The 27,271-nt window shown below is 44.8% G+C and overlaps 1 protein-coding gene and 1 long non-coding RNA gene across 3 annotated transcripts in view; one reads left to right on the top strand and one right to left on the bottom strand.

Annotated features, from left to right (window-relative positions):
* Positions 1-27,271, top strand: part of spdl1 (spindle apparatus coiled-coil protein 1) — a 177,549-nt gene that overhangs the window by 144,683 nt on the left and 5,595 nt on the right. Inside the window, exons 11-14 of one of the 2 annotated variants that reach the window (XM_037262836.1) lie at positions 875-941; positions 1,033-1,194; positions 1,277-1,352; positions 24,000-24,042. In XM_037262836.1, coding sequence (XP_037118731.1) covers positions 875-941; positions 1,033-1,194; positions 1,277-1,352; positions 24,000-24,027 — 333 coding nt within the window. In that variant the 3' untranslated portion in view covers positions 24,028-24,042. Of the gene's footprint in view, positions 1-874; positions 942-1,032; positions 1,195-1,276; positions 1,353-23,999; positions 24,043-27,271 lie in introns of those variants that run through there. The other variant, XR_005099208.1, reaches the window with a different exon arrangement.
* LOC119129540 lies at positions 20,677-21,090 on the bottom strand. The gene is made up of 2 exons (XR_005099237.1): positions 20,931-21,090; positions 20,677-20,892 (listed from the first exon to the last, which is right to left on the bottom strand). It is a non-coding gene; the product is annotated as an uncharacterized LOC119129540 (long non-coding RNA).

Raw genomic sequence — 27,271 nt, forward strand, 5'->3', positions numbered from 1 at the left:
GAGCTTCAAGTTCCACCTCCGGTAGAGCTTTGCCTACATCCCGGGGGAGGTGGGGGACATTGAGTCTGAGTGTACCATGTTCTGTGCCTCCATTGTTGATGTGGCGGACCGGAGCTGTGGTCGTAAGCTGCAACCCCGTGGCTGTAACCCCGGAACCTGCTGGTGACACTGGCAGTAAGAGATGCTGTCAAGGTAAAGGAGTACTATTGGGCCGGAGGCGATCGACATATACTAGATGGCCAAGCGTAACGCTTTGCTGAGGCAAACCCGTGGGAGGAATTCGACCAGGCCATGGAGAACAACATCTGGTCCACCATCAGACATTTCAGCATTGCATCGTGCACACTGTGTACAGTCGAGATGGGGTACTGCTGACCACAATTCGGGATGTTGTGAGTCGGTGGGGAGAATACTTCGAAGACCTCTTCAATTCCACCGACATGCCTTCCATTGTGGAAGCAGGGCCTGGAGGCTCTGAGGTGGACTCTCCAATCTCTGGGGTGGAAGTTACGGAGGTAGTTAAAAAAACTCCTTGGTGTCAAGGCCCCGAGGGTGGATGAGATCCGATCGGATTTATTGAAGGCTCTGGATGTTGTGAAGCTGTCCTTGCAGACATGCCTCTACAGCAGGGGTGGCCAACCGGTCAGAGACTAAGAGCCACATTTTTTTACTGTGTACCGCAAAGAGCCACATTGTGTTGCATCGTGGCGAGTGTACAAAAGAAAAATGTATAGAATGTCACACCCACATGCACACACAGACAGACACACACATACAGACAGACACACACAGGCAGTCCAAAATAAGAACAGATTTTCGTCTTTGCCATGAAAAATGCTTTGCTTGATTCTGTATTTTTGTTTCCCTCTTACAGGCCCAGTGCGACAAAATCAGTCTACAGCTTCAAGTGGAAGAGCTACAACACACATATGAACCCAAAGGTAATTGGATAGATGTAAAAAAATGTACATGTGTTCTTTGTACACCATTTCAAATGCTACATTAAAAATCATTTTGCATTTTGGTCTGTAGAGACAACTGATTTATCCCAGGGGACAAAGAAAGAGAAATTACCTACACATACTGTACCATCATTTGAAGGAACAACACATGGTAACAGCAAGCAGATTTCAAAGGAAAAAGTTATCACTCATACGATGATTCTTCTCCCTGAGACAGACGAATGTCGCACTGGTGAGCATTCCCACGACAAGGTGTGTCTTTGCTGTGCTGCTGTTATAGCAGCATACAATAAAATATTCTTGTTTTGTTTTAGGATTTGATGTGCAGCATAAATCTGCCAACCATGTCAAGATTAGTGGGGATGATCCTGTTTTGACCCCCACTACCAGGTCAGCAATTGTTGTGTGAACAAGAGTATTTACCGTATTGGCCCGAATATAAGATGGTGTTTTTTGCATTGAAATAAGACTGAAAAAGTGGGGCTCGTCTTACATTCGGGGTCTAGACATTATACCCATTCACAACGCTAGATGACGCCAGATATCTTTAAAGCGAATGTCTGGTGATCACGCACTCACACAGGAAAGATTCAGAAGCCTCCGGTACGTTTGCTCTGTGAGTGGATCCTCCACGCATGGGATGCAGTTTCCCCAAAGAGCATCATCCTCGGGTTTAAAAAATGTTGCATATCAAATGCCCTGGACGGCAGTGAGGATGACGTGCTATGGGAGGAGCCAGCTTGAGCCAGAGGATGGGAGTGAGGGCAGTGACACTGAGCACAGCGAGGAAGAGGATGTTTGTGAGGAGTAATATTCTGACATGACAGATCTCAGCTACTCTCAAGTTTAAACCAGTTTGCATTATTTTATTGCAATGTTTTTCTTTATTCAGATTTGTTTCAAGACTACAGTTACAGTTTGACTTCACTTTGATGGTTAATGCAGTTATTGCAATTTTGTTGTTTTATTACAGTACATTGGTTTATTTACATTTCAAAAACCAGAAGCCATTCATTTACAAATGTGATTGCACTTTAGTTTACATATCTAAATGTTCAGATATTAAGATGTGATACCGTTTTTTGCATGATTTGAATGAGGCAAAATAACATGCTTTTTCTCTCGAATATATTGTTATAATCATTTGTTTCAGATGTACTGTAATTATTTTCTGTATAAAAATTAAATTTGGTGTTCAAAAAGTCTTTTTTCAAACTTGAGTCTTGAAAAAGAGGGGGTCGTCTTATAATCAGGGTCGTCTTTTATTCGAGCCGATACGGTACTTACTATAATTTATTACACATTCAACCAACTCCTTACCTTTGCTATTTGCCTATTTACCTTTATACTTTTGTTTTAAAGAGGCCACAAATAATACATTCGGCTGTTTAAATTAATTGGTATAACATGATGATGATGATGATGAAAAAAATATTGTGGAAAAATATTATTCCCCTCCTGTTACTACCGTAATTTTCGGACTAAAAGTCGCTCCGGAATATAGGTCGCATTAGCCATAAAATGCACAATAACATGAAAAAAAACATATATAAGACGCTCCGGAGTATAAATCGCATTTTGGGGGGAAATTTATTCGACAAAATCCAACACCAAGAACAGACATGAACGAGCAACAACAGGCTAAACGATAGGTATGCTAACGTGACATAAACACAAACGAAGAGCTGAGAACGGGCCTGACGTAACATTCAGAGTTATTAAAAAAAACTATTACATAAATAACACGTTTATAAAACCATCTGTGTCACTCCAATTCATTAAATCCATCGATCGTCCTTTGTCAACAATGGGTGCGCGCCGCTGACGGTGCTTGCACTTCAAAATATTCCACAGGCCCATATAACGATATATAAATTAGATATCAAATAACTATTATATAAGCAATAATATTATTAAACCATCTGTGTCACTCTAAATCATTAAATCCATCGATCAAATTCCTCGTCCTTTGTCAACAACGCCGCGCGTGCGCCCTGACGTCAGCCTCGACGTTATTCCACAGATCTAGTATATAACTATGTATATTGTAGCGTTAACAAAGTACAAGGAAAGACGTGGGTTTGGTAAACGGCTATTTAACAAAACAAACTTCCAGGCGTGTGGCGGCGTGGACTTCCAGCCACGGAGGTGGAAGAGAGATCTATAGAATAGGACCGGGCGTGCGTAAAAGCCATGTCCGAGTCCCATCCACCGTCCCCGGACAGCCACCCGGCAGAGCGCCGGCCCCCGACTTCTATCCACAGAGGTGAAAGAGAGCTCCGTAGAGTTGGACCGGGCGTGCGTAAAAGCCATAATAGTTTTTCAAACCTTCTGTGTCACCCTAAATCCTTAAATCCTTCAAACTCTTCGTCCTAATGATGCCGGTAGTACGTGGGGCCCTTCGTCATCTTCGTCATCCCGTGATCAATCTTTGTCCTTTTTGTAAACAACCGCCGCACTGCTGACGTCACTTGAAATTCAAATTACAGTAATCCCTTGCTACATCGCGGTTCGTTTATCGCGGTTTCACTTTTTTTTTTTTTTTTTGGAAAGTTTTTCAAATTCTCATATAAGTCGCTCCTCATTATAAGTCGCCCCCCCACCCAAACTATGAAAAAAAACGCGACCTATATTCCGAAAATTACGGTAATCACTATTTCAGTGGTGCGGGAATGTGTATTGGTTTTGGCCCAGATGAATTGGCTCAGATGCAATTGCAATTTTCACCAGAAGATGGTGCCAAAGGTTGACTGGGAGACCTAAAGGGGGCCTAGAAGGGGTTACTTAGAAGTCACCTGTCTGGCTGGAAAGGAGCCCGAGCTAGTGTGTGAGCCAGAAAATTTCCCACTAGATATAGTCCACACATAGTTTGGGCTCTGGTACAAGCCCTCTCGAGAGTGGCTGGACTCTCTTCCACTCTGGAGTTGCCCACGGTGAGAGGCGTTGAGCAGGTGTGGCCATACTTATTGCCCCCCGGCTGGGCACCTGCACATTGGGGTTCACCCCGGTGAACGAGAGGGTAGCCTCCATCCGCCTTCGGGTGGGGGGGACGGGACCCTGACTGTTGTTTGTGCCTATGCACCGAACAGCAGCTCACAGTACCCACCCTTTTTGGGGACCTTAGAAGAAGTGCTGGAGAGCGCTCCTTCTAGGGACTCGTTCTACTGGTTGACTTCAATGCTCAAGTGGGCAATGACAATGGGACCTGGAAGGGCGTGATTGGGAGGAACGGCCCCCCTGATCTGAGCCCCAGCGGTGTTCTATTGTTGGACTTCTATGCTCGACACGGATTGTCAATAATGAACACCATGTTCAAACATAAGGTTGTCCATGTGTCCACTTGGCACCAGGACACGCTAGGCCGCAGTTCGATTATTGACTTTGTAGTCGTGTCATCAGATTTGCGGCCGCATGTTTTGGGCACTCGGGTGAAGAGAGGGGCGGAGCTCTCAACTGATCACCACCTGGTGGTGGGTTGGCTCCAATGGTGGGGGAAGATGCCGGTCCGACCTGGAAGACCCAAACGCACTGTGAGGGTCTCCTGGGAACGTCTGGCAGAATCCCCGGTCAGGAAGAGCTTCAACTCCCACCTCTGGCAGAGCTTTTCCCACATCCCGGAGGAGGCGGACGACATTGATTCCGAGTGGACCATGTTCCGTGCCTCCATTGTTGAGGCAGCCGACCGGAGCTGTGGCCGTAAGGTGGTCGGTGCCTGTCGTGGCGGCAATCCCCAAACCCACTGGTGGACACCGGCGGTAAGGGATGCCGTCAAGCTAAAGAAGGAGTCCTATCAGGCCGTTTTGGCCTGTGGGACTCCCGAGGCAGCCGACAGGTACCGGATGCCCAAGCGGAACGCGGCTTTGGTGGTTGCTGAGGCAAAAACCCAGGCGTGGGAGGAGTTTGGCAAGGCCAGGGAGAATGACTTCAGGACGACTTCGAGGAAATTCTGGTCCACCATCCGGCGTCTCAGGAGGGGGAAGCAGTGAACAGTCAACGCTGTTTACAGTGGAGATGGCGTGCTGCTGACCCCGACTCGGAACGTCGTGAGTCGGTGGGGAGAATACGTTGAAGACCTCCTCAATTCCACCGAAACGCCCTCCATTGTGGAAGCAGGGCCTGGAGACTCTGAGGTGGACTCTCCAATCTCTGGGGTCGAAGTCACTGAGGCAGTTAAAAAAATCCTCGAGGGCAAGGCCCCAGGGGTGGATGAGATCCGCCCAGAGTTCTTAAAGGCTCTGGATATTGTGGGACTGTCCTGGCTGACACGCCTCTGCAACATTGCGTGGACATCCGGGACGGTGCCTCTGGATTGGCAGACTGTGGTGGTGGTTCCCCTCTTTAAGAAGGGGGACCGGAGGGTGTGTTCCAACTACAGAGGAATCACACTCCTCAGCCTCCATGGTAAGGTCTATTCAGGGGTGCTGGAGAGGAGGGTCCATTGGGAGGTCGAACCTCGGATTCAGGAGGAGCAGTGTGGTTTTCGTCCTGGCCGTGGAACAGTGGACCAGCTCTATACCCTCGGCAGGATCCTTGAGGGAGCATGGGACTCAACCAGTCCACAGGTGTTTTGTAGACCTTTGTAGAAGGCGTTCAACCATGTCCCTCGGGAAGTTCTGTGGAGGGTGCTTCGGGAGTACGGGGTGCCGAGCCAACTGATAAGGGTGGTACGGTCCCTGTATCATCTATGCCAGAGTCTGGTCCGCATTTCCGGCAGTTAGTCGGAATGATTCCCAGTGAGGGTTGGACTCCGCCAAGGCTGGCCTTTGTCACCGATTCTGTTCATAACTTTTATGGACAGAATTTCTAGGCGCAGCCGAGGCGTTGAGGGTGTCCGGTTTGGGGACCTCAGCATTGCGTCTCTGCTTTTTGCAGATGACGTGGTGCTGTTGGCTTCTTCAGGCCGTGATCTCCAGCTCTCACTGGAGAAGTTCGCAGCCGAGTGTGAAGCGGTCGGGATGAGGGTCAGCACCTCTAAGTCTGAGTCCATGGTCCTCGGTCGGAAAAGGGTGGAATGCCCTCTCCGGATCGGGGATGAGATCCCGCCCCAAGTGGAGGAGTTCAAGTATCTTGGGGTTTTGTTCACAAGTGAGGGCAGGATGGAGCGTGAGATCGACAGGCGGATCAGTGCAGCTTCGGCAGTAATGCGGACACTGTACCGGTCCGTCGTGGTGAAGAGAGAGCTGAGCCAAAAGGCAAAGCTCTCAATTTACCGGTCGATCTACGCTTCTACCCTCACCTATGGTCATGAGCTATTGGTCGTGACCGAAAGAACGAGATCCCGGATACAAGCGGCCGAAATGAGTTTCCTCCGCAGGGTGTCCGGGCTCTTCCTTACAGATAGGGTGAGAAGCTCAGTCATCCAGGAGAGACTCGGACTAGAACCGCTTCTCCTCCACGTTGAGAGGAGTCAGATGAGGTGGCTCGGGCATCTCATCAGGATGCCTCCTGGACACCTCCCTGGGGAGGTGTTCCGGGCATGTCCCACCGGTAGGAGACCCCGGGGACGACCCACGACACGCTGGAGAGACTATGTCTCTCGGGTGGCCTGGGAACGCCTTGGCATCCCCCGGGATGAGCTGGACGAAGTGGCTGGGGAGAGGGAAGTCTCGGAGTCCCTCTTAAAGCTGCTGCCCCCGCGACCCGACCCCGGATAAGCAGAAGATGGATGGATGGATGGATGGATGGATGGATGGATGGATGGATGGATGGATGGATGGATAAACTGGTAGAGGGAGGGTAACTGGTTGAACGAGTCAACCTCTATTGCAGTTCCAAATTTCACCAGAGGAGCGTGCCAAAGCTAGATTGACTTGACATAGGGGTAACCTAATGGAAAACTAGTAGATCAATAAGTTAAATTGCTAGTGACTAGAGAAACACGACCCGTTCTGAATTATGCATAGCAACACACAATTTGGGATTATTTTATTTTATTTTGCTTTGCCATAATATACTTTGAAACTGCTTGAGTATTTTTAATCTGCTAACTAGGAGAACCCATGATCATAGTTATGATTGTGTTAATGACTATTGTGAAAATATGTGTTATTATTGTCACAATGTTTAATCAATATCCAACATGTATTTAACATTCACACATGAACGTATAAATGTGACCAAAGACAAAGAGGAGGAAGGGGTTGATAGTGATACTGTTTGATGGAAAACTGCGATCCCACGCATGAGCCTGACCCGGAGGTCACCTCATCCGGTTGAGGATGCAGCTGCAGTCTATTTTAAATTTAGTCATGGCAAAACACAGGTATAGGACTTAACGGAAAAACTGGTACGTGACCAAGCTGGCGTAAGAAGGCCGTTCTGACACAGAGCGGGGCTCTCCCTCGTCAGGGTGATGGCCCTGCTGCTGCTGCCCGGAGCAAAGAACGTCGTTCAGACAAAGATCTATTTTTCATTCTTTTTGAGATCAGACCAAAATCTACTAAGATGAATTTCTAGTGTCTTCGAATTGGACTTCATCAAATTTTAAGCTTCGAGATAGTCAAGGGGAAAGCGGCTCCTGAGGCAGCAAGAGGGAGACACCATATTAGGGCGTTGGCTTTCTCCTCAAGGCAGACCTATATTTTTAAACAAATTCGTATTTTTGGAACAAGAATTGATCCCTCGACTTTTCCACCAAATAGCATTTTATACCTTTTATCTCTTACCCTCTTTTATGCTATTTTTTGAGAGTTACAATCGAGAGAACTTCGAGAGTGAATAATCTTGCTTATTGAGATTGGTGAATAGAATTATTGTTGTTTGTTCGAACAATTGAGAATTGTAATTCTTTTTCTTACTTATTCATTAAATTTGTAATGTATAATCATTTAACATCGCGTAATGATTATTTAGACTTTTAAACTTCTAAATCTCTTGTTTCTCTATCATAATCAGACTGTAAACCATTCAGTTCTTTTTAAAGTGAAGACAGCTTTTATCCTTGACATCAGGAATTGTCAGATCTGGTTTGAAATACCGTATTGGCCCGAATATAAGACGGCCCTGATTATAAAACGACCCCCTCTTTTTCAAGACTCAAGTTCAAAAAAAGACTTTTTGAACACCAAATTTAATTTTTATACACAAAATAATTACAGTAAATCTGAAACAAATGAACAATATATTAGAGAAAAAGCATGTTATTTTGCCTCATTCAAATCATGAAAAAATCTGTCTCACATCTTAATATCTGAACATTTAAATATGTAAATTAAAGTGCAATCACAATTGTAAATGAATGGCTTCTGGTTTTTGAAATGTAAATACCTAAACCAATATACTGTGATAAAACAACAAAATTGCAATAACTGCATTAACCATCAAAGTGAACTCTAACAAACAAATCTGAATAAGGAAAATCATTGCAATAAAATAATGCAAACTGGTTTAAAGTTGAGAGTAGCTGAGATCTGTCATGTCAGAACATAACTGTGATACAACAACAAAATTGCAATAACTGCATTAACCATCAAAGTGAAGTCGAACTGTAACTGTAGTCTTGAAACAAATCTAAATAAGGAAAAACATTGCAATAAAATAATGCAAACTGCTACCGCTATTGTTGCGGAGCCTGAGGACTGTATAGGGGGTTGGCTCGGATGGTTATGCTCTTTTCGCCCCCGGGTGTCGGTCAGAACACAGGAGGGAAGACGTGGTTCAGTTTTGAACGGAGACCCGGCCGCTTAACGCGGATTTGACAGTGTAACCTACATAATCTGACTCTATCGGATCTTGTCCCTAAAGTTTAACGGGTTCAGCTGCAAACACAGGCATTGTGCGGTGGTGGGGGACCAATTTTATCTTTGACTACCTTTTTATTCACCAAACCAAAATGCCAGCCACTGCTCTCAAGCAGAAATAATAGTAACAGAAGGGTGCCGCCAAGCCGTCTGGGTCATCAAAATAATTCTAATGATATTTATTTGTCTTCTCTTTTTTTATTTGATTAGTTTATTTTGGCGAGTACATGGTCAACACACCTATTAAAACTTCATCTCACATTTCGTTTTACATGACTTGTCAAAAAGGGAAGCGGGTTGAAGCAATTCTGCTTATCTTGTCCCGTCCTGATTTTAACCAAGGATTTCACTGGCAGACACACAATCTACATATCTACAGTACGACCTATAATACCACCATAACCAAGAAAAAAAGAAAGAAACAAAAGAAATATTTGACACATGATAACATCATTTGAATACAGCAATAAGTAGTTAAATGGGAGTTTGATAAGAATTGATAGTTTGATTTGTATACAGCAATGACAAGTTGATTGAGTTATAACATATTTTGACAGTTTGATTTGAATACAACAGTAACAATTTAATCAATTTCGAGAAAGTTGCGTTTTGCTTGTTGATATTTTCGTTTGATGTCGACATTAGACCTGTTGGATTTGATCCACAATTTGGGAAGCGCGCTATCTGCGCCTCACGGCAAAAGCCACAGCCAATCACCTGTTATACAATTCACTCACTACGTGCTCATTTTATTTCTTCAGTTTTAGGAAAAGTCTAAGACACCGAAACAAAATTCAGACTTACCGTATTTTTCGGACTAAAAGTCGCTCAATATAGGTCGCATTAGCCATAGAATGCACAATAACGTGAAAAAAAACATATGTAAGTCGCTCCGGAGTATAAGTCGCATTTTGGGGAAAATGTATTCGACAAAACCCAACACCAAGAACAGACATGAACGAGCAACAACAGGCTAAACCAGTGGTCCCCAACCACCGGGCCGCGGACCGGTACCGGTCCGTGGGTCACTTGGTACCGGGCCGCGGAGCCGCACAGGAAAAAAAATAAAAAATTTTTTTTTTCATTGACGATCAATTCATTCAGGTTAAGACGCTCGTCCCGGTCACGTGACATGTTTCCCCAGTCGAGCCCGCAAAGCTAGCAAAAGTGAGTAAGAATTTATTTTGAAAAATATAAAAAATTTGGCGAATCTCTCCCAATTACATCTGTCGGTGCATCTGAAAAATAAGGACTCTTGACACGGGGCGCTCGTCTCGGTCACGTGACATGCCACCACAGTCAAGCCCGCGAGGCAAGCAAAAATGAGCAAGAAACAGAGAAGTTTGGAAAGCTTCTTTGGAAAGGGAAAAACGTCCAATGAGGACACTGAAGAAGAAGAGGCTACGACTTCTAAGAAAAGGAAAGCTGCATTTAAAAGAACATTTCTGGAGTCCTACTTAAAATATGGATTTATCGCCACAGGTGACTCTGACGCGCCAAGTGCACTCCGCATATGTGGCGAAAGGCTAGCTAACGAGGCAATGAAGCCTTCAAACCTACTTCGGCACATGGAGACCAAGCATCCTGCATTTAAAGACAAACCTTAACCACTTCGGGTGTCATTGTCTCCGATTACGCCTCGATAGGAACGGCTCATTTCTGAGAAAAGAGCTCGGTGCTCCCACTAATTCAACGTTTTATTTTTATGTGGTTTATATTTGTTTTTATGCCAGTCGTATCATTTTATTTCATCCTATTTAGATATATAAATATTTAAATAATAAATATATAAATATATTTATTTATACAAAGGCCGGTCCGCGAAAATATTTCTGACACGTAACCGGTCCGTGGTGCAGAAAAGGTTGGGGACCACTGGGCTAAACGATAGGTATGCTAACGTGACATAAACACAAATGAAGAGCTGAGAACGGGCCTGACGTAACATTCAGAGTTATTCAAATAACTATTACATAAATAACACGTTTATGAAACCATCTGTGTCACTCCAATTCATTAAATCCATCGATCGTCCTTTATGTCAACAATGCCGGCCGGGTGCGCGCCGCTGACGGCGCTTGCACTTCAAAATATTCCACAGGCCCATATAATGATATATAAATTATATATCAAATAACTATTATATAAGCAATAATATTATCAAAGCATCTGAGTCACTCCAAATCATTAAATCTATCGATCAAATTCCTCGTCCTTTGTCAACAACGCCGTGCGTGCGCCCTGACGTCAGCCTCGTCGTTATTCCACAGATCTAGTATATAACTATTTTGTAGCGTTAACAAAGTACAAGGAAAGATGTGGGTTTGGTAAACGGCTCTTTATTTAACAAAACAAGAGTTCAACGAGCCAACAACTACTGAACTGTAACGATAAAAACATACAAGTTGCTACACGAAATAAAATATATCAAATAACCGCCACATGGCCCCAAGCACCGGCGTGGACTTCCACGCGTGTGGCGGCGTGGACTTCCATCCCCAGAGGTGGCACTTTTATCGCGGTTTAACTTTTTCTATTTTTTCTTTTCTTTTTTTCTTTTGCAAATTTGTGAAAAAATTCACATATAAGTCGCTCCTCAGTATAAGTCGCCCCCCACCCAAACTATGAAAAAAAACGCGACTTATAGTCCGAAAAATACGGTACACAGGTTGGTTGAGTTCAATCATAATTCTTGTTAAGAAAGCTCTGTTTTCAGGAAAAATATAATACAACGCTGGGCCTTTTGTGCGACCATGCTCAAGAGCAGAAGGTCTCCATTCAGAAAAGGCAATGTTCAAGGTCTTTGGTCAGCTTTTATTCAGTTGCACATGCCAGTGTGGGCCGAGTTTGATGGGTGACGAGTCCATGGGGGTGAGGCAAGTTCGCAGGAGAGTTTGATTCCATTGGAGTGGGTGCAGGTTCGGTGAGAGATGTTTCCGTGGCTGCTGATTATGGGCGATTGGGTGTGTGTGTATGTGGGGGTTTGACTTGGTGGGGGCTGTTGTTTTCCATTCCGTCTTTCAGCCTTGGCGATCACCGGGGGTGCTAGACAACAATATAAAAAGGAAGTCACAGGAGTAGCAAGGTGTGCTGGTTTTAAAAGGAAATCACAAGCGTAGCAAGGTGTGACGGTTTCCTTCGGGGGACAGGGAATCGCGGGGCGCACGCAGTACCATGTGCTGGCTGAGGCATGACCACCGGGATTGAAATGTGGTCAAGATGTCACTGTTCAGGTATGCGGTATTTTATTTTTTTTGGACAGTTTTATTAAAAATGTAGTTTTAACTGGTTGTTTTATTTCTTGCGGTTGTATCGCTGCCTGCTCTCCCTTTTCATTATGTGTTTGTTAAGTTTCTTTTTGTGTTACTTCTCCCTTGGGCACATTAATACATTTTCTACACTGCCTTTGGGTTGTTGGTCAGTCGTACCATTATTACATTTGGCGTTGTCGGCAAAAGAAATCTGGGGGGGGGAATGACCTGTTTTTATCAGCTGGATAGTTTTTTTAGTTTAAGGACAGCAGGAGCGGGAGTGAGATTGATCCCTGATTGACAAGTGACAACATTGACGCGTCCAGTAGCGGCGGAGCTTATGAAGAGCCCGATAGACAAGCAATCATGTCACAGCGGATAAAAGATCTTGAGAGCGAGCTGGCTGCTTTGAGAGCGGCAGCTGACTCGGAAATGCCCTCCACCTCATTTGGGGCGGCGAGTGGAGGAGCACTGAGCGTTTCAGATCACGTAATCTACTTGCAGCAGGACAGGAAAATGCCGCTGTTTTCCGGAAATATGTACCATGTGGATTCACCGACTTTGGATGAATGGATTGAGAAAATGAGAGACTATGTACAAATGAGAGGGCACACGGAAAAGGAACCTGGTCAGGTTGTCTTGCACCATCTAGAGCCAGGGTGTCAAACGTACTGCCCGCGGGCCGGATCTGGCCCGCGAACGGATTTAGTCCGGCCCACGAGATGATTTTGCAAAGTATAAAAATGAGCTGCAGTTTTTCAATGAAAGAAACTGCCGTTCTAAATGCGTCCACTGGATGTCGCAATAGCAATTCTGTTAAGCAAGCAAACTGTTTATCCCGGGGCTGAGCAAGTGACCAATCAAGTAGCCTACAGCTTCCGGAGCTACCTTTTGATTCTGCCTGCGTTATTACATCTTCTACTTTGAACGTTACGTGCTTTGGCACCCTTATTAGCGCAAAATGCCTCTGGACGCAGAGTGTTCCAAGAAAAATGGTCATCCTCCTATTTATTCACGGAAGTGAATGGCAAAGCTGTGTGTTTGGTGTACTCACAGCATGTTTCAGTGCTGAAAGAATATAACATTCGTCGCCACTATGAGACTCTTCATGCCGACAAATACAACACATTTCAAGGACAACAGAGAAGAGAGAAGGTGAATGAATCACCGTATTGGCCCGAATAAAAGACGACCCTGATTATAAGACGACCCCCTCTTTTTCAAGACTCAAGTTTGAAAAAAGACTTTTTGAACACCAAATTTAATTTTTATACAGAAAATAATTACAGTACATCTGAAACAAATGATTTTAACAATATATTCGGGAGAAAAAGCATGTTATTTTGCCTCATTCAAATCATGCAAAAACTGTCTATCACATCTTACTATCTGAACATTTAAACATGTAAACTAAAGTGCAATCACATTTGTAAATGAATGGCTTCTGGTTTTTGAAATGTAAATAAACCAATCTACTGTGATAAAACAACAAAATTGCAATAACTGCATTAATCATCAAAGTGAAGTCGAACTGTAACTGTAGTCTTGAAACAAATCTGAATAAGGAAAAACATTGCAATAAAATAATGCAAACTGGTTTAAACTTGAGAGTAGCTGAGATCTCTCTCTTTCTTCTTCGTGACAGGAGTTCGCTTTGGCCTGGGGAGTTAAATTCAGCATTCGCTTTAAAGATATCTGGCGCCATCTAGCGTTGTGAATGGGTATAATGTCTAGACCCCGAATGTAAGACGACTCCCACTTTTTCAGTTTTATTTCAGTGCGAAAAACACCGTCTTATATTCGGGCCAATACGGTATTCTCGGGTCTGAAGAAACAGCAGTGTTTACTCATAACAGAGAAATCAGTGATGCTGCAGTGAAAGCTACCTTATTGCCAATGAAATTGCAATGGCTTCAAATCCATTTAGTGACGGTGAATTTGTGAAAACATGCATGCTGAAGGCTGCGGAGATTGTGTGCCCTGAAAAACGGCAGGCTTTTGCAAATATCAGCCTGACAAAAAACACAGTTGCAGACAGGATTTTTGGTATTGCTGCGGATTTAGACAGCCAATTGCAACGCAAAGTAAAGTCATTTATTATGTTTTCAGTGTCAATTGATGACAGCACAGACATTACAGATGTTACGCAACTAGCAATATTCATCCGTGAAGTTGATCACACTTTGACCATCACTGAGGAGTTCGTGGAGTTGGTGCCAATGATGGATACCACAACAGCAGCTGATATTTTCACTGCACATTTCGGCGCACTGGACAGGGTTGGAGTGGACTGGTCCCACACTATCAGCCTGGCCACCGATGGTGCGCCATCAATGAGCGGAAAAAAAGCAGGTATTGTGACAAATTTCCGGGAGAAAGTGCAGACGCAAATGGAGGACGTGATTTTTGGACATTTCACTGTATTTTGCATCAGGAAGCTTTGTGTTGCAAGTCATTCAAGATAAGATAAAATAAGATAATCCTTTATTATTCCCTCAATGGGGAAACTCCTGTGTAAGCAGCAGTACACTTAACATGCAGTACACACACACACGCATGCGGGGAAGGGGATAAAAGATTTTAAAAAAGTAAGAGATATATATAATTAAAAATAATATGGACAGCATATACACAATACACAATATACAGTGGAGATAAAAAAAGTATTAGATAAAAAAAATAGTGCAAAAGAAGAAAAAAACAGTGCAAAAAAAGCAGGTGAAAAGAGTATGAGGTAGACAGATATTGCACATATGATTGCACATACGGTTATTGCACGTTATTATTGCACGTAATTATTGTCCGTTATCTACAGTGATTAGCCTGGTTATACAGTCTGATGGCAGCAGGGAGGAATGACCTGCGATGCCTCTCGGTGGTGCATCGTGGGTGACGAAGCCGGTCACTGATGGAGCTCTCCAGGGCCCTGACAGTCTCATGAAGGGGGTGGGAGACGTTGTCCATGATGGAGGACAGCTTAGCCACTGTTGGATTTGGTCCACAATTTAGGGAGCGCTATCTGCGCCTCACGGCAAAAGCCATTGCCAATCACCTGTTATCCAATTTACTCACTGCGTGCTCGTTTAATTTCTTCAGATTTAGGAAAATGCAAAGACACTGAAGCAGAAATTAGACTTACACAGGTTGGTTGAGTTCAATCATAATTCTTGTTAAGAAAGCTCTGTTTTCAGGAAAGTACAATACAGCGCTAGGCCTTTCAAGAGCAGAAAGTCTCCATTCAGAAAAGGCAACGTTCAAGGTTCTTTGGTCAGCTTATATTCAGTTGCACAGGCCGATGTGGGGCGAGTTTGATGAGTGATGAGTCGTTGGGGTGGGGCGAGTTCGCAGTAGAGTTTGATTCCATGGGAGTGGGTGCTGGTTATGGACGATTCGGTGTGTGTGTGGGGGCTGTTGTCTTCCATCCCGTCTTTCGGCCTTGGTGATCATCTTTGGCCGAGTCCTTGGCTGTCTCCCTCTAGCACCAGCTGGTTTTTATCTCCAAGTGACCTTCCTGTAAACATTCTCCTCCATCCTTGCACATATACTGTCGTACCTCATTCTTTCAATTTTGTCATTTTGTACGAATTTATGTGAGCTTTTTGGCTGTCACATCATTAATCTATTACTGTTCCCTGACTATGCAAAGTCAGTTCTTTTGATACTCCATGTCTTTGCTCACATCATTATATTCTTAGTTTAATCATGCTTCCCACCATATCTTTTCTTTGTTAGGCAAAATATTTCCCTCTGTGCAGAGCGTTCAGTAGTAATCGAAAAGCTGGCGTCCCGCATCAGGCGACATATGACGTTTAATCAAAACACAAGATATAATCAAGTACTGAACGGTCAAGACGACTCTGGCCGTGTCCATGATTTAGAGAAAAAACATCAGGCATGCATTACACAGTTCCTTAAGGGTCATTAAGCTATTTAGGCAACATATCAAAAGACATTTATTTTGCAGTGCACAGAAATACATATTGAATCGTGAAGTTGTAGCAACCTCTGTTATTATCTTATATCAAATAATGTCTAGTTATGTCTCCTTTATTGGTTGACTCCATGAATATACTTGTCTGCTTATATACTTTATCCAAAGAGATGTGAGCGTATCTGTTATTGTGGCTAGGCGGGTTTTGTGTCTTTTGACCCTATTCCTTCACCACCATCCTCCTCTCCCCCACCACCTCCACCCGGTCCAGACTGCAGCCCAGGACAGAGCCGGCTTTCTTCACCACCTTGTCCAGCCTCTTCCTCTCCGCTGCAGTGATGCCGCTGCTCCAGCAGACCACCCCATAAAAAATGGCGGACGCCACCACAGAGTCGTAGAAGGTCCTTAGGAGGCCGTCCCTCACTCCGAAGGACCTCAGTCTGCGCAGCAGGTGGAGTCTGCTCTGGCCCTTCTTGTATAGGGCCTGAGTGTTACCAGTCCAGTCCAGTTTATTGTTCAGGTGAACACCCAGGTACTTGTAAGAGTCCACAATCTCTACGTCCGTTCCCTGGATGTTCACCGGCGAGGGGGGGATGGTTGGTGGGTTCGGTGGAGTTGAGAGTGGGCTGGGGGGTTTGGAGGGGAGGTAGCAGGGGGCGGGGTTGAGGTGAGAGTCCTCGGAGCAGAAGAGGCTCCAGTCGGGGGAAAGTGCAGCAGGGCTGGGTGGGTGGGGGGAGGAGTGGATGGTTGTTCAAACCGGTTGAAGAACCGGTTCAGGTCATTCACCCACTCCTGATCCCTGTCCAGCGCAGGTCTGGAGTTGCTACGTCCTGAGATGGTGTTCAGGCTCCTCCAGACCCCGCTGACGTCGTCCCGCTGCAGCTGGTCTTCCATCCTCCTCCTGTAGTTGCTCTTCCCCTCCCTGATCTTCTTCCTCAAGTCCCTCTGCACCGTCTTCAGCAGGTCCCTGTCTCCTGATTTAAAGACCCTCCTTTTGTCCCTGAGCAGGTCTTTAATCTCAGGGGTGATCCAAGGTTTACTGTTTGCAAAAACTCTGACTGTTTTGGTGGGTATGGTGGAGTCTACACAAAAGTTAATGTAGTCTGTGACACAGCTGGTGAGACCGTCGATGTCGTCCCCGTAGTCCTCACAGAACACGTCCCACACCGTGGTCTCAAAACAGTCCTGAAGAGTCTCCAGAGATTCTTCAGACCAGATCTGTCTGGTGTGGGTGACTGCTGGTTGCCTGTGCACCAGAGGCTGATACAGGGGGAGAAGGTGGATCAGATCGTGATCAGATCTTCCAAGGGGGGAAGGGGGGATGATGTATATGCCTCCTTAAGGTTGGCATAAAAAAGGTCCAGTGTTTTATTTCCTCTGGTGCTGCAGGTGACATATTGGATAACGTCTTTGAAAGTGGTCATCCAAACTGTTAATTTCATCCGATCCAGAGGCCTGAATCACTGTCAGTTTGACAGCCTTTTTAGAGAGAAAGACCACAAGTATGGCCTGCCTTACCACACTGAGGTAAGATGGTTAAGCCGAGGTGCTGTGCTGAGGCGTTTCTTTGATTTACGAGAGGAAATTGACCAGTTCATGGAAAAAAAGGGCAAACCAGTATTAGAATTTCAGTCCACAAAATGTATGCAGGACCTTGCATTTATGGTGGATGTTACAGAGCACTTGAATAACTTTAACAAAATGCTATAAGGGCGCAACAAAGTTGCCACGCAAATTACAACAGCATATGTGCTTTCAAGTTGAAGCTGTCATTGTGGGAGACGCAACTCGCAGGGAGTGATGCAGCTCACTTTCCTTGTCTGAAAGATGTGTGCGTGACTCAATATGCCGCAGGCATGAAGCGGTTCAAAGATAAAATAACGGGACTATTGCGGGAGTTTGAGCAACGCTTTCAGATTTTTGGCGAACTGGAGAAAGTTTTTTGCTCGCCATTCACCGCCTCTGATCTGCCCATCAACATCCAACTTGAAATAATAGACTCGCAGTGCTAGTCAGATTTGAAGGGTAAATTTGCCACAGCTGGGTTGGACACTTTTTATCAGTATCTTTTGCCGTTACCCCAATTTGACAGCCCTTGTTGCAAAACTGTTGTGTATGCTTGGAAGCACATATCTTTGTGAGCAAGTTTTCTCTGTAATGAGCATAAATAAAACAAAGCTGCGTTCAAGGCTCACGCACAAGCACTTAAATAACATCCTGAAATTGGCTGCCACTCAGGAGGTAACGTCTGATATTGATGAACTTGATGAAAAGATGCCAAGGTTCAGAGGAAAAATAAACGAGTAACCCCATTTAAAATGCTGCATGAGACACTGCAACCTGATATAGTTCTGTGAAAATGATTGTCTCCTGTGGAAATTTAAAGAAAGTGAAGTGTGGGATTTACTGTAATAATGTCAGTCACTTCGGTTCATAAGTTTGGTTTGTTAAAATTGCTCATGCGTTGCACAACTTTTATTTTTCTATCAATAAATAGTGTAGCTTACAAGGCAAGGAGTAATTCAACTCTCTTGAATAGTTTGTGGATATGACAAAGTAGGTATTTGATAACTGGAGGGGTTGTTTTATTTATTAATTAATATTTATTTAGTAATTTGTTCAATCCCAGATAGGCTGTGACTTAAAGTTAAATGGCTTTGTGGATACGTCAGGGGACAATCCCGCTTAATACAAAGGAGTGACCCTCACAATGACAAGTAGGAAATTAAGAGATGAAAGACACGGACATCCAAGTGTAAGCCATAATTGTTTTTCTGTGTTTGGGGCGAAGCTCCCCCTGTGTTTGAGGATGTCTTGTAAATCGTCAACATCATCAGGCACAGCCTCCACTTTGCAAACAATGGCATCTCCGGCAGCTGCTGCTTTGGCTGCCGCATCCGCAAACCTGTTTCCCACAACAATTGGATCATTTCCTTTTACATGTGCTTCACACTTGCAAATAGCCAATTCAGATGGGAGTTGGATGGCGGTCAGGAGGTCTATTAACAATTGTTTGTTTTACCTCCTTGCCTGTAGTTGTGATGAAACCCCGGAGTTGCCACTGTCTGCAAAATGTGTGGGCCGAAGTATACGCATACTGACTGTCTGTGTATATTCTTACGGCCTTCCCTGCATACAACATGCATGCCTGGGTGAGAGCAACAACCTCAGCCGCCTGCGCAGACATGTTTGATGCTAGTTGTCCAGTCGCAACAATATCCACTGTTGTAGTGACAGCATAGCCCACACAATTTTTCCCTCTATCATCCTTGAAAGCCGACCCATCTACAAAAACAACATCACCATTTGGCAGCGGTACGTCAACGATGTCCTGCCTTGGCTTGTATATTACGTCTGTTTCTGCCACACAATTGTGTTGCGCGCCATCATGTGGCGTAGGCACTAGTTGCTGGATTAAGGGCCGTACGTATTTTCCGTTTTCGCAAAATTCGCAAATTTACAACCAATTTTTCCCCATTCATTCTTAATGGCACATTCAACATTTCACATTTACGTCGTTCCAGTTTGAAATCTACATCATTCAGCACATTTGAATCACATTCGGAAAGATTCTCGACATTCCCAAAATTGCCATATTCAAAAATGTCACGTTTTCACGTTTAAATTTTCTACAAAATTTCACAAAATGTCATTTTTCCACCTTTAATTTCTACATTTTTCAACCGATTCAACCTATTCCAACTTTAAACTGTTTATCTTTTGCCTACCTATTCCACAACTTCACACTTACCATCCATCCATCCATCCATTTTCTGTACCGCTTAGTCCCCACGGGGGTCGCGGGTGTGCTGGAGCCTATCCCAGCGTCATCGGGCAGTAGGCGGGGGACACCCTGAATCGGTTGCCAGCCAATCGCAGGGCACACAGAGACAAACAACCATTCGCACTCGCACTCACACCTAGGGACAATTTAGAGTGCTCAATCAGCCTACCAAGCATGTTTTTGGGATGTGGGAGGAAACCGGAGTGCCCGGAGAAAACCCACGCGGGCCCGGGGAGAACATGCAAACTCCACACAGGGAGGGCCGGAGGTGGAATCGAACCCGCACCCTCCTAACTGTGAGGCGGACGTGCTACCCAGTGCGTCACCAAAATTACCAAAAATTCCAAATTTTCAAATTTGAAATTCAACCAAATTCTCCAAGATTTCATTTTTCTACTCTAATTTCTACATTTCTCTACCGATTCAACCTATTCCAACTTTCAACTCTTCATCTTTTGCCTACCTATTCCACAACTTCCCACTTACAAAAAAGTCCAAACTTTCAAATTTGAAATTCAACCAAATTCTCCAAAATGTCGTTTTTCTACTCTAATTTCTACATTTTTCTATCGATACAACCCATTCCAAATTTCAACTGTTCATCTTTTGCCTACCTATTCCACAACTTCCCACTTACCAAAAATTCCAAATTTTCAAATTTGAAATTCAACCAAATTCTCCACAATTTCATTTTTCTACTCTAATTTCTACATTTTTCAACCGATTCAACCCATTCCAACTTTCAACTCTTTATCTTTTGCCTACCTATTCCACAACTTCCCACTTACCAAAAATTCCAAACTTTCAAATTTGAAATTCAACCAAATTCTCCAAAAGTTAGTTTTTCTACTCTCATTTCTACATTTTTCATCCGATTCAACCCATTCCAACTTTCAATTGTTAATTTCTTGCCTACCTAACTCCACAACTTCCCACTTACCAAAATTTCGAAATTTTCAAATTTTGAAATTCAACCAAATTCTCCAAAACTTCGTTTTTCTACCCTAAATTCTACATTTCTCTACCGATTCAACCATTCCAATTTTCAAGTCTTCATCTTTTGCCTACCTATTTCACAACTTCCCACTTACCAAAAATTCCAAATTTTCAAATTTGAAATTCAACCAAAATTCCGTTTTTCTACTCTAATTTCTACATTTTTCTACCGATTCAACCCATTCCAGCTTTATTCACTTTGTTCACCTTATGCATACCATATTCACCCCTTTCACCCCCACTTCCACTATGCTTACACAATTCAACCCTTAACCCCCACTTCCAGTGTGGCGGACATCTTGGATTGACCTTGAAGTGCCCCAATGGACCCTGAATGAACTGGAAGTGATCCAAATCAAACCGGAAGTGACCCCAAATAAACCGGAAGTGACCTCAGCTAAACAGGAAGTACACTAAATTAAACCGGAAGTGCCCAAAACTAACCGGAAGTTACTTTATTTCAACAAGTAGTGCCCGAAATGAAACCAGAAGTGACCTAAATATAACATTTGCTCTAACTTTTACAGTTTTTGTCCGATTCAACCCGTTTCAACTTTTGAACTCCAAAGTGAACCTCTTCAACCTGTAGTTTTTATTTTGTTCCAAATTTCAAACATTTTTGGCGTAATTGTTTTTTTAAATTCCCATTCATTCTCTATGAGGCATTCAACATTTGCTCTAACTTCTACATTTTTTAACCGATTCAACCGGTTCCAACTTTTAACTGTCCATCTTTTTCCTACCTATTCCACAACTTTCCACTTACCAAAAGTTCAAAATTTTCAATTTTGAAATTTACGCCAAATTCTCCAAAATTTCGTACCTCACCTGGGTCAGCTACTTCTGGATTTTCCACAAGCACTGGTGATGCTCCCATTACTTTATTCCATGACAGCCCGGGTCCTTGGCCCCGAAGCGTCATTCTATGTGCATTTATACCGGACTCCACAGATTGTGGCGCATCTGCATTATCATAGTTTGGTGGTGGTAGTGTTGGATAAAGTTGTTCTTGTCTAGGCATGAGTGTTACATTGTCGTCTTGCAAAGTCTGTTTTTCTTTCTCTGTCGTGTTTGTATTTTGCCCAATACACTGTAATATTTGCTCGCGTTTTACTCTAATCACCCGCTTGCGCACCTTTATTTGTGTTTCGTCATCTTCTGCACGAGCAATGTTGATTCCAAGCTTGCTCTCTCCCTCCCTTTTGCGCGCTTCCTCGTGCCACACAATTGCCCGTCGCAATTGTTTTCCTGGCTCATGTTGAGTTCGCTTCTTTTGGCGGTCATGAATCGAAAGATTCCGCAATAATTCTCCTGTTTCTTTTACCCCCGTCATACTGGGTTCAAATTTATAGTGTTTTTCCCATTTTTTCAGATATCTAGGAACTTGTGTTCCTTTCCTTTTCTCTCGTCGGGCGATTTTGACCTTGGTCTGTCACCCCGCTTACTCTTCCCTTTCTTCATTATTTTCTTGAGGTTAGTAATTACAGAAGGTGGGTTCTGTTGGAGAAATGCTACGTGCCTGCTCACGATCCCTGATGTCAAGCTTCTACCTTCTGACCTATTGTCATCAGGAGGACATCAGCTGGGTGGCCAAGATTCACAAATTGTGAACAGTTTTAGATCTCCTTCAAATACCCAGACAATTCCAACAACGCAGCAGTTAGTCATACAAGCAGCAACCATGCACTCTCACAAATCCAGCATAGCGTATACATCTATCAGCATAGCAACTATTCAACCAAAACCAACACGTGTCAATTATCTTAGGCCTCTCTCTTAGTTCAGGAAGTAGTTTGCCTGAACCACACCGTAAAAACGACCAGTTATACGCTATATCACCTGTAGCCCTGACTGTTGATCCAACGCTTTCTTTAGCCGTCGAGTCTCACAGATAACTGCCAACTAACCAGTTATATGCAGATGCTCCTTCATCTGCATTCCTGTCTGTTGACCTAACAATTTCTTTATCTGTCAAATCTCACAGATAACTCTTACTACTCAGTTATATGCATATGTTACTTCATCTGCATTCCTGTCTGTTGACCTTACAATTTCTTTTAACTGCTAAGTCTCATAGATAACTGTTACGGTGCCTAGGTACCAAAAATCAAAGGTTATCTTACCCTAGGGGCCCGTTCTGTCTCTTTCGGCTCGGATGGTGACTAGGACCTGACCTGGCCCAAGGAGACTAGCCTCACAACTGAGGACTTTTCGTATTTGCCTGCAGTGCACAGACTTGTAGTTGCCCTTGCTCCTCCCGTGGCCGATCCCGTCACCACATCCGGCTCGAAGGACCAATTTAAAAATTTTCCTCAGAATTTTCAACTTGAAGTGTTTTGTCAAGAGGATTTTGTTTGATTAAAGATTAAAGATTAAAGTCCCAATGATTGTCACACACACATCTGGGTGTGGTGAAATTTGTCCTCTGCATTTAACCCATCCCCATGTGATTTTAATCCATCCCCTGGGGGAGAGGGGAGCAGTGAGCAGCAGCGGTGCCGCGCTCGGGAATCATTTGGTGATCTAACCCCCCAATTCCAACCCTTAATGCTGAGTGCCAAGCAGGGAGGCAATGGGTCCCATTTTTATAGTCTTTGGTATGACCCGGCCGGGGTTTGAACCCACAACCTTCCAGTCTCAGGGAGGACACTCTACCACTAGGCCACTGAGCTGGTATGTACATTTTCAGAATGTGCTTGTATTATTTGGGACCAAAGTAAAACAAAGAAAACAATCTGAAGTTGTCATTATTTCTAAGTTATTATGCCATGATTTTACCGGTCCGGCCCGCTTGCGAATAGATATTCCTCAATGTGGGCCCTGAACTAAAATGAGTGTGCCACCCCTTATTTAGTGGACGGTGCAAGGACGGAGATCAAGTTTTTACCTGCCGCCCAGACACAGTGCGTTGATTCTATTTTTGACGTTTTGAGGGAAGTGTATGGTGGCGTGCACTCGCGTGTATCAATTCAATGCAGATTTCATAATCGTAAACAATTAGAGAGTGAGTTGTTATTGGATTACGCTCATGCTTTAATGGAGTTATTGGATCAAGTTGTTAAAAGTAATGTACAGATTGCGCCAAGAGATTTGCGGGACCAATTTTGTGATGGCATAAGTCAGGCACTTAGAATCAGACTGAGAGATTTGGTTCATACTAATCCTCATTGGACCATTCGAGATGTTAGAGGAGAGCCCATAGTGGATGGTGCGATATGAAAACCAACCTTCTAAATTGAAGTATAGCAACAATCAAGTTTCGAATAAGTGTCTGTCTCTTGTGAAAGTGCTGCATCTAGACCTTCTGAATTTGTTGAACTTTTGTCTCTGTTAAAGGCGCAGCACACCCAGTTGGAATTGGTGATGAAATCATTAACCTCCACCAATCCTCCACCCTCTAGAGCACGTGCATCTTGGTTCAGGAGAACTCCGAATGGAAGGCCAATTTGTTTCAGATGTGAGCAAAGTGGACATAGTGCATGTAATTGTCCTAATCTGACAAAAATGACACCTCAAATCAGGCCCCCAAGCCAGCAGGTAACTAGCACTTGCCAGTGTGTAGAGCAAACCACTGGTGGGGAACTTACAGGGCTAACAGGATTGTGGGTCTCACTTTCCTTAGTGAAAGCCGAATGAGGAAAGGCATTTGTCCTCATTACCAATGTTGGAAAGTTGGATATATGGTCAACACCATGCAGAGTCATAGCCACTGTTGAAATAGCCACGGTATTGTCAGAAGGGCTACACGTAGAAATTTCAGTTGACTCAAGTGGTGTCCAGTCAGAATGTTATAGAACAGGGGTGGGCAAACTACGGCCCGCGGGCCACATCCGGCCCACGGGGCCGTTTAATCCGGCCCGCCAAACCTGAATAAATTGTATTATTAATTTTTTTGTGGTCATTTTCCCTGCAATTACTATGTTTCCCCAATAGATGGGGAAGCGCCCGCCTGCGCAGTTACTCCCGGGAGCCGTGTCAGAAAGCTCGGTGCACACTCACAAATGCGTGTGCGTGCGTACTCAGTAGTACGTAGTAATTTCATCTATCAGTGCCGAATTTCGAGTGTAGGCTGTGACGTCAATATTCTCGTAATTCGCGCGCTGAGTTTTCAGATACAGTTTTACGCTAATGCCACCCACAAACCTTCCCCTGGAATCCTTCCATTAAAATGAGTGGCCCGAAGAAAAGAAAGGTGGACAGTGAGTGCCGAATGTTAAAAAAGAGTGGACAATTTGGCTCGACCTACGTGTGTGAGAAGACGTATGGTCAACACCATGCAGAGTCATAGCCACTGTTGAAATAGCCACGGTATTGTCAGAAGGGCTACACGTAGAAATTTCAGTTGACTCAAGTGGTGTCCAGTCAGAATGTTATAGAACAGGGGTGGGCAAACTACGGCCCGTAGTTTGACATGAACGTCAACAAAGCCCGTCACAGATCTAGGTTAACGGACCGACACCTCGGCTCTATCCTAAAAATTACCACAACAAATTTTACTCCAGGCTATGATGCACTAGCCAAAAAGGGAAACCAACAATACTATTGATTTCTTTATTACTTTATTTAGATGTATTCTTTCACTGATTCTTCAAGATGATGTATTTGGTCAGAATGTTTGCCGTTGGATGTGATTTCGCCTCATTAGATAAACATATTTCATAAATCTGACCTGCAGGCGCTGAAGTGATGGAAAATGTTATTCATCATAACAGTGTCGTATTTAATAAGAATCACTGATAGTAGTTTTTTGGTGAAATATTTTTTTAATGCTGTTAATAAATGCATTTGTTTTCAAAAAGCTTTTTTTTAATATCCATGCTTTAGGATCTACTAAAAGTAAAAACCTTTTATGCAATGACCTTTACATGTCATTTATATTACTTCACACAAACACTACATCCATCTGCTCCTGGTTCGGCCCCCCGGTCAAAATTTAGAACCCAATTCGGCCCGCAAGTAAAAAAGTTTGCCCACCCCTGTTATAGAATGTGCTCATTTAGACCTGCCTATGTCACGGATCGGATGGAGCAGGGCGACCAAATGCAGCTTGTACCAGGGTTTATTGGAGAACACAAACTAACAGACTTGGCAAACTGACATGACTTAAACAAAACCAACAACAGGACTGACCGACAAAGATGTGCAACAAAAAGCCATGAAGACATTAAGACAACAACAATGATCCGACGGGGCGTGAGGGGCAGACAGGACTTATATACACGACAGGTAACAAGAGGCAAGTGAGAATAATCAAACTAATCATGGGCACACAGAAGGGGAGGAGCGAGCACACAGACAGAAACCATGACAACAGACACGTAGTGGATCGGCTGGGGACGAGACGTGACAGTACCCCCCCACAAGGGACGGCTCCCGACGTCCCAAAAACCGAAACCCCCACGTGGCGAACGGGGGGGCGGGGGATTAGCGCACCAGTCCAATTGGCCTCACCGGCCATGGCAAAGTCCTAACCGCCGCCGCCGGCAACTCTGGGGACATGAACCGCAATCTGCGGCGACTCTGGGGACATGAACTGCAATCGGCGGCAACTCTGGGGACATGAACCGCAATCGGCGGCAACTCTAGGGACACGAACCGCAATCGGCGGCAAATCTAGGGACACGAACCGCAATCGGCGGCAACTCTGGAACACGAACCGCAATCGGCGGCAACTCTAGGGACACGAACCGCAATCGGCGGCAACTCTAGGGACACGAACCGCAATCGGCGGCAACTTTAGGAACACGAACCGCAATCGGCGGCAACTCTAGGGACACGAACCGCAATCGGCAGCAACTCTGGAACACGAACCGCAATCGGCGGCAACTCTGGAACACGAGCCGCAGTCGGCGGAAACTCTGGAACACGAACCGCAATCAGCGGCAACTCTAGGGACACGAACCGCATTCGGCGGCATACGAAAAGTCAGAGCCGCAATCGGCGGCGTTTGGAAGTCCGGACCGCGATCAGCGGCATTCGGAAGGCGGGGCTGTGCGCAGCTGGATCGAAGTCTGGCGACAGTCGCGGGTCCGGCGACGCTGGGGCGGGGCCCGATGGTGGCTGCGAGTCCTGATGGCGCCGGGAGGAACTCCGATGGCGGCTGCGGGTCCGGCGTCGCGGGTGCGAAGTCCGATGACGGTCGCGGAACCGATGGCGTCGGGAGGAACTCCAATGGCGGCCGCGAGTCCGGCATCGCTGGAGCGAAGTCCAATGGCGGCCACAGAGCCCCTGGCGCTGGAACAAACTCGGACGACGGACGTGGATCGGGCGTCGCGGACAGGAGCTGGTGGTGGAGGGGGTCCAAGCGCTGGTCGCTGTAGTGGTCTGTCACGGATCGGATGGAGCAGGGTGACCAAATGCAGCTTGGACCACACAGCTTGGAGAACACAAACTAACAGACTCGGCAAACTGACATGACTTAAACAAAACCAACAACAGGACTGACCGACAAAGATGTGCAACAAAAAGACCTGAAGACATTAAGACAACAACAATGATCCGACGGGGCGTGAGGGGCAGACAGGACTTATATACACGACAGGTAACAAGAGGCAGGTGAGAATAATCAAACTAATCATGGGCACATAGGAGGGGAGGAGCGAGCACAC

Source organism: Syngnathus acus, chromosome 10 (genome assembly GCF_901709675.1).
Source record: "Syngnathus acus chromosome 10, fSynAcu1.2, whole genome shotgun sequence".
Taxonomy (NCBI): domain Eukaryota; kingdom Metazoa; phylum Chordata; class Actinopteri; order Syngnathiformes; family Syngnathidae; genus Syngnathus; species Syngnathus acus.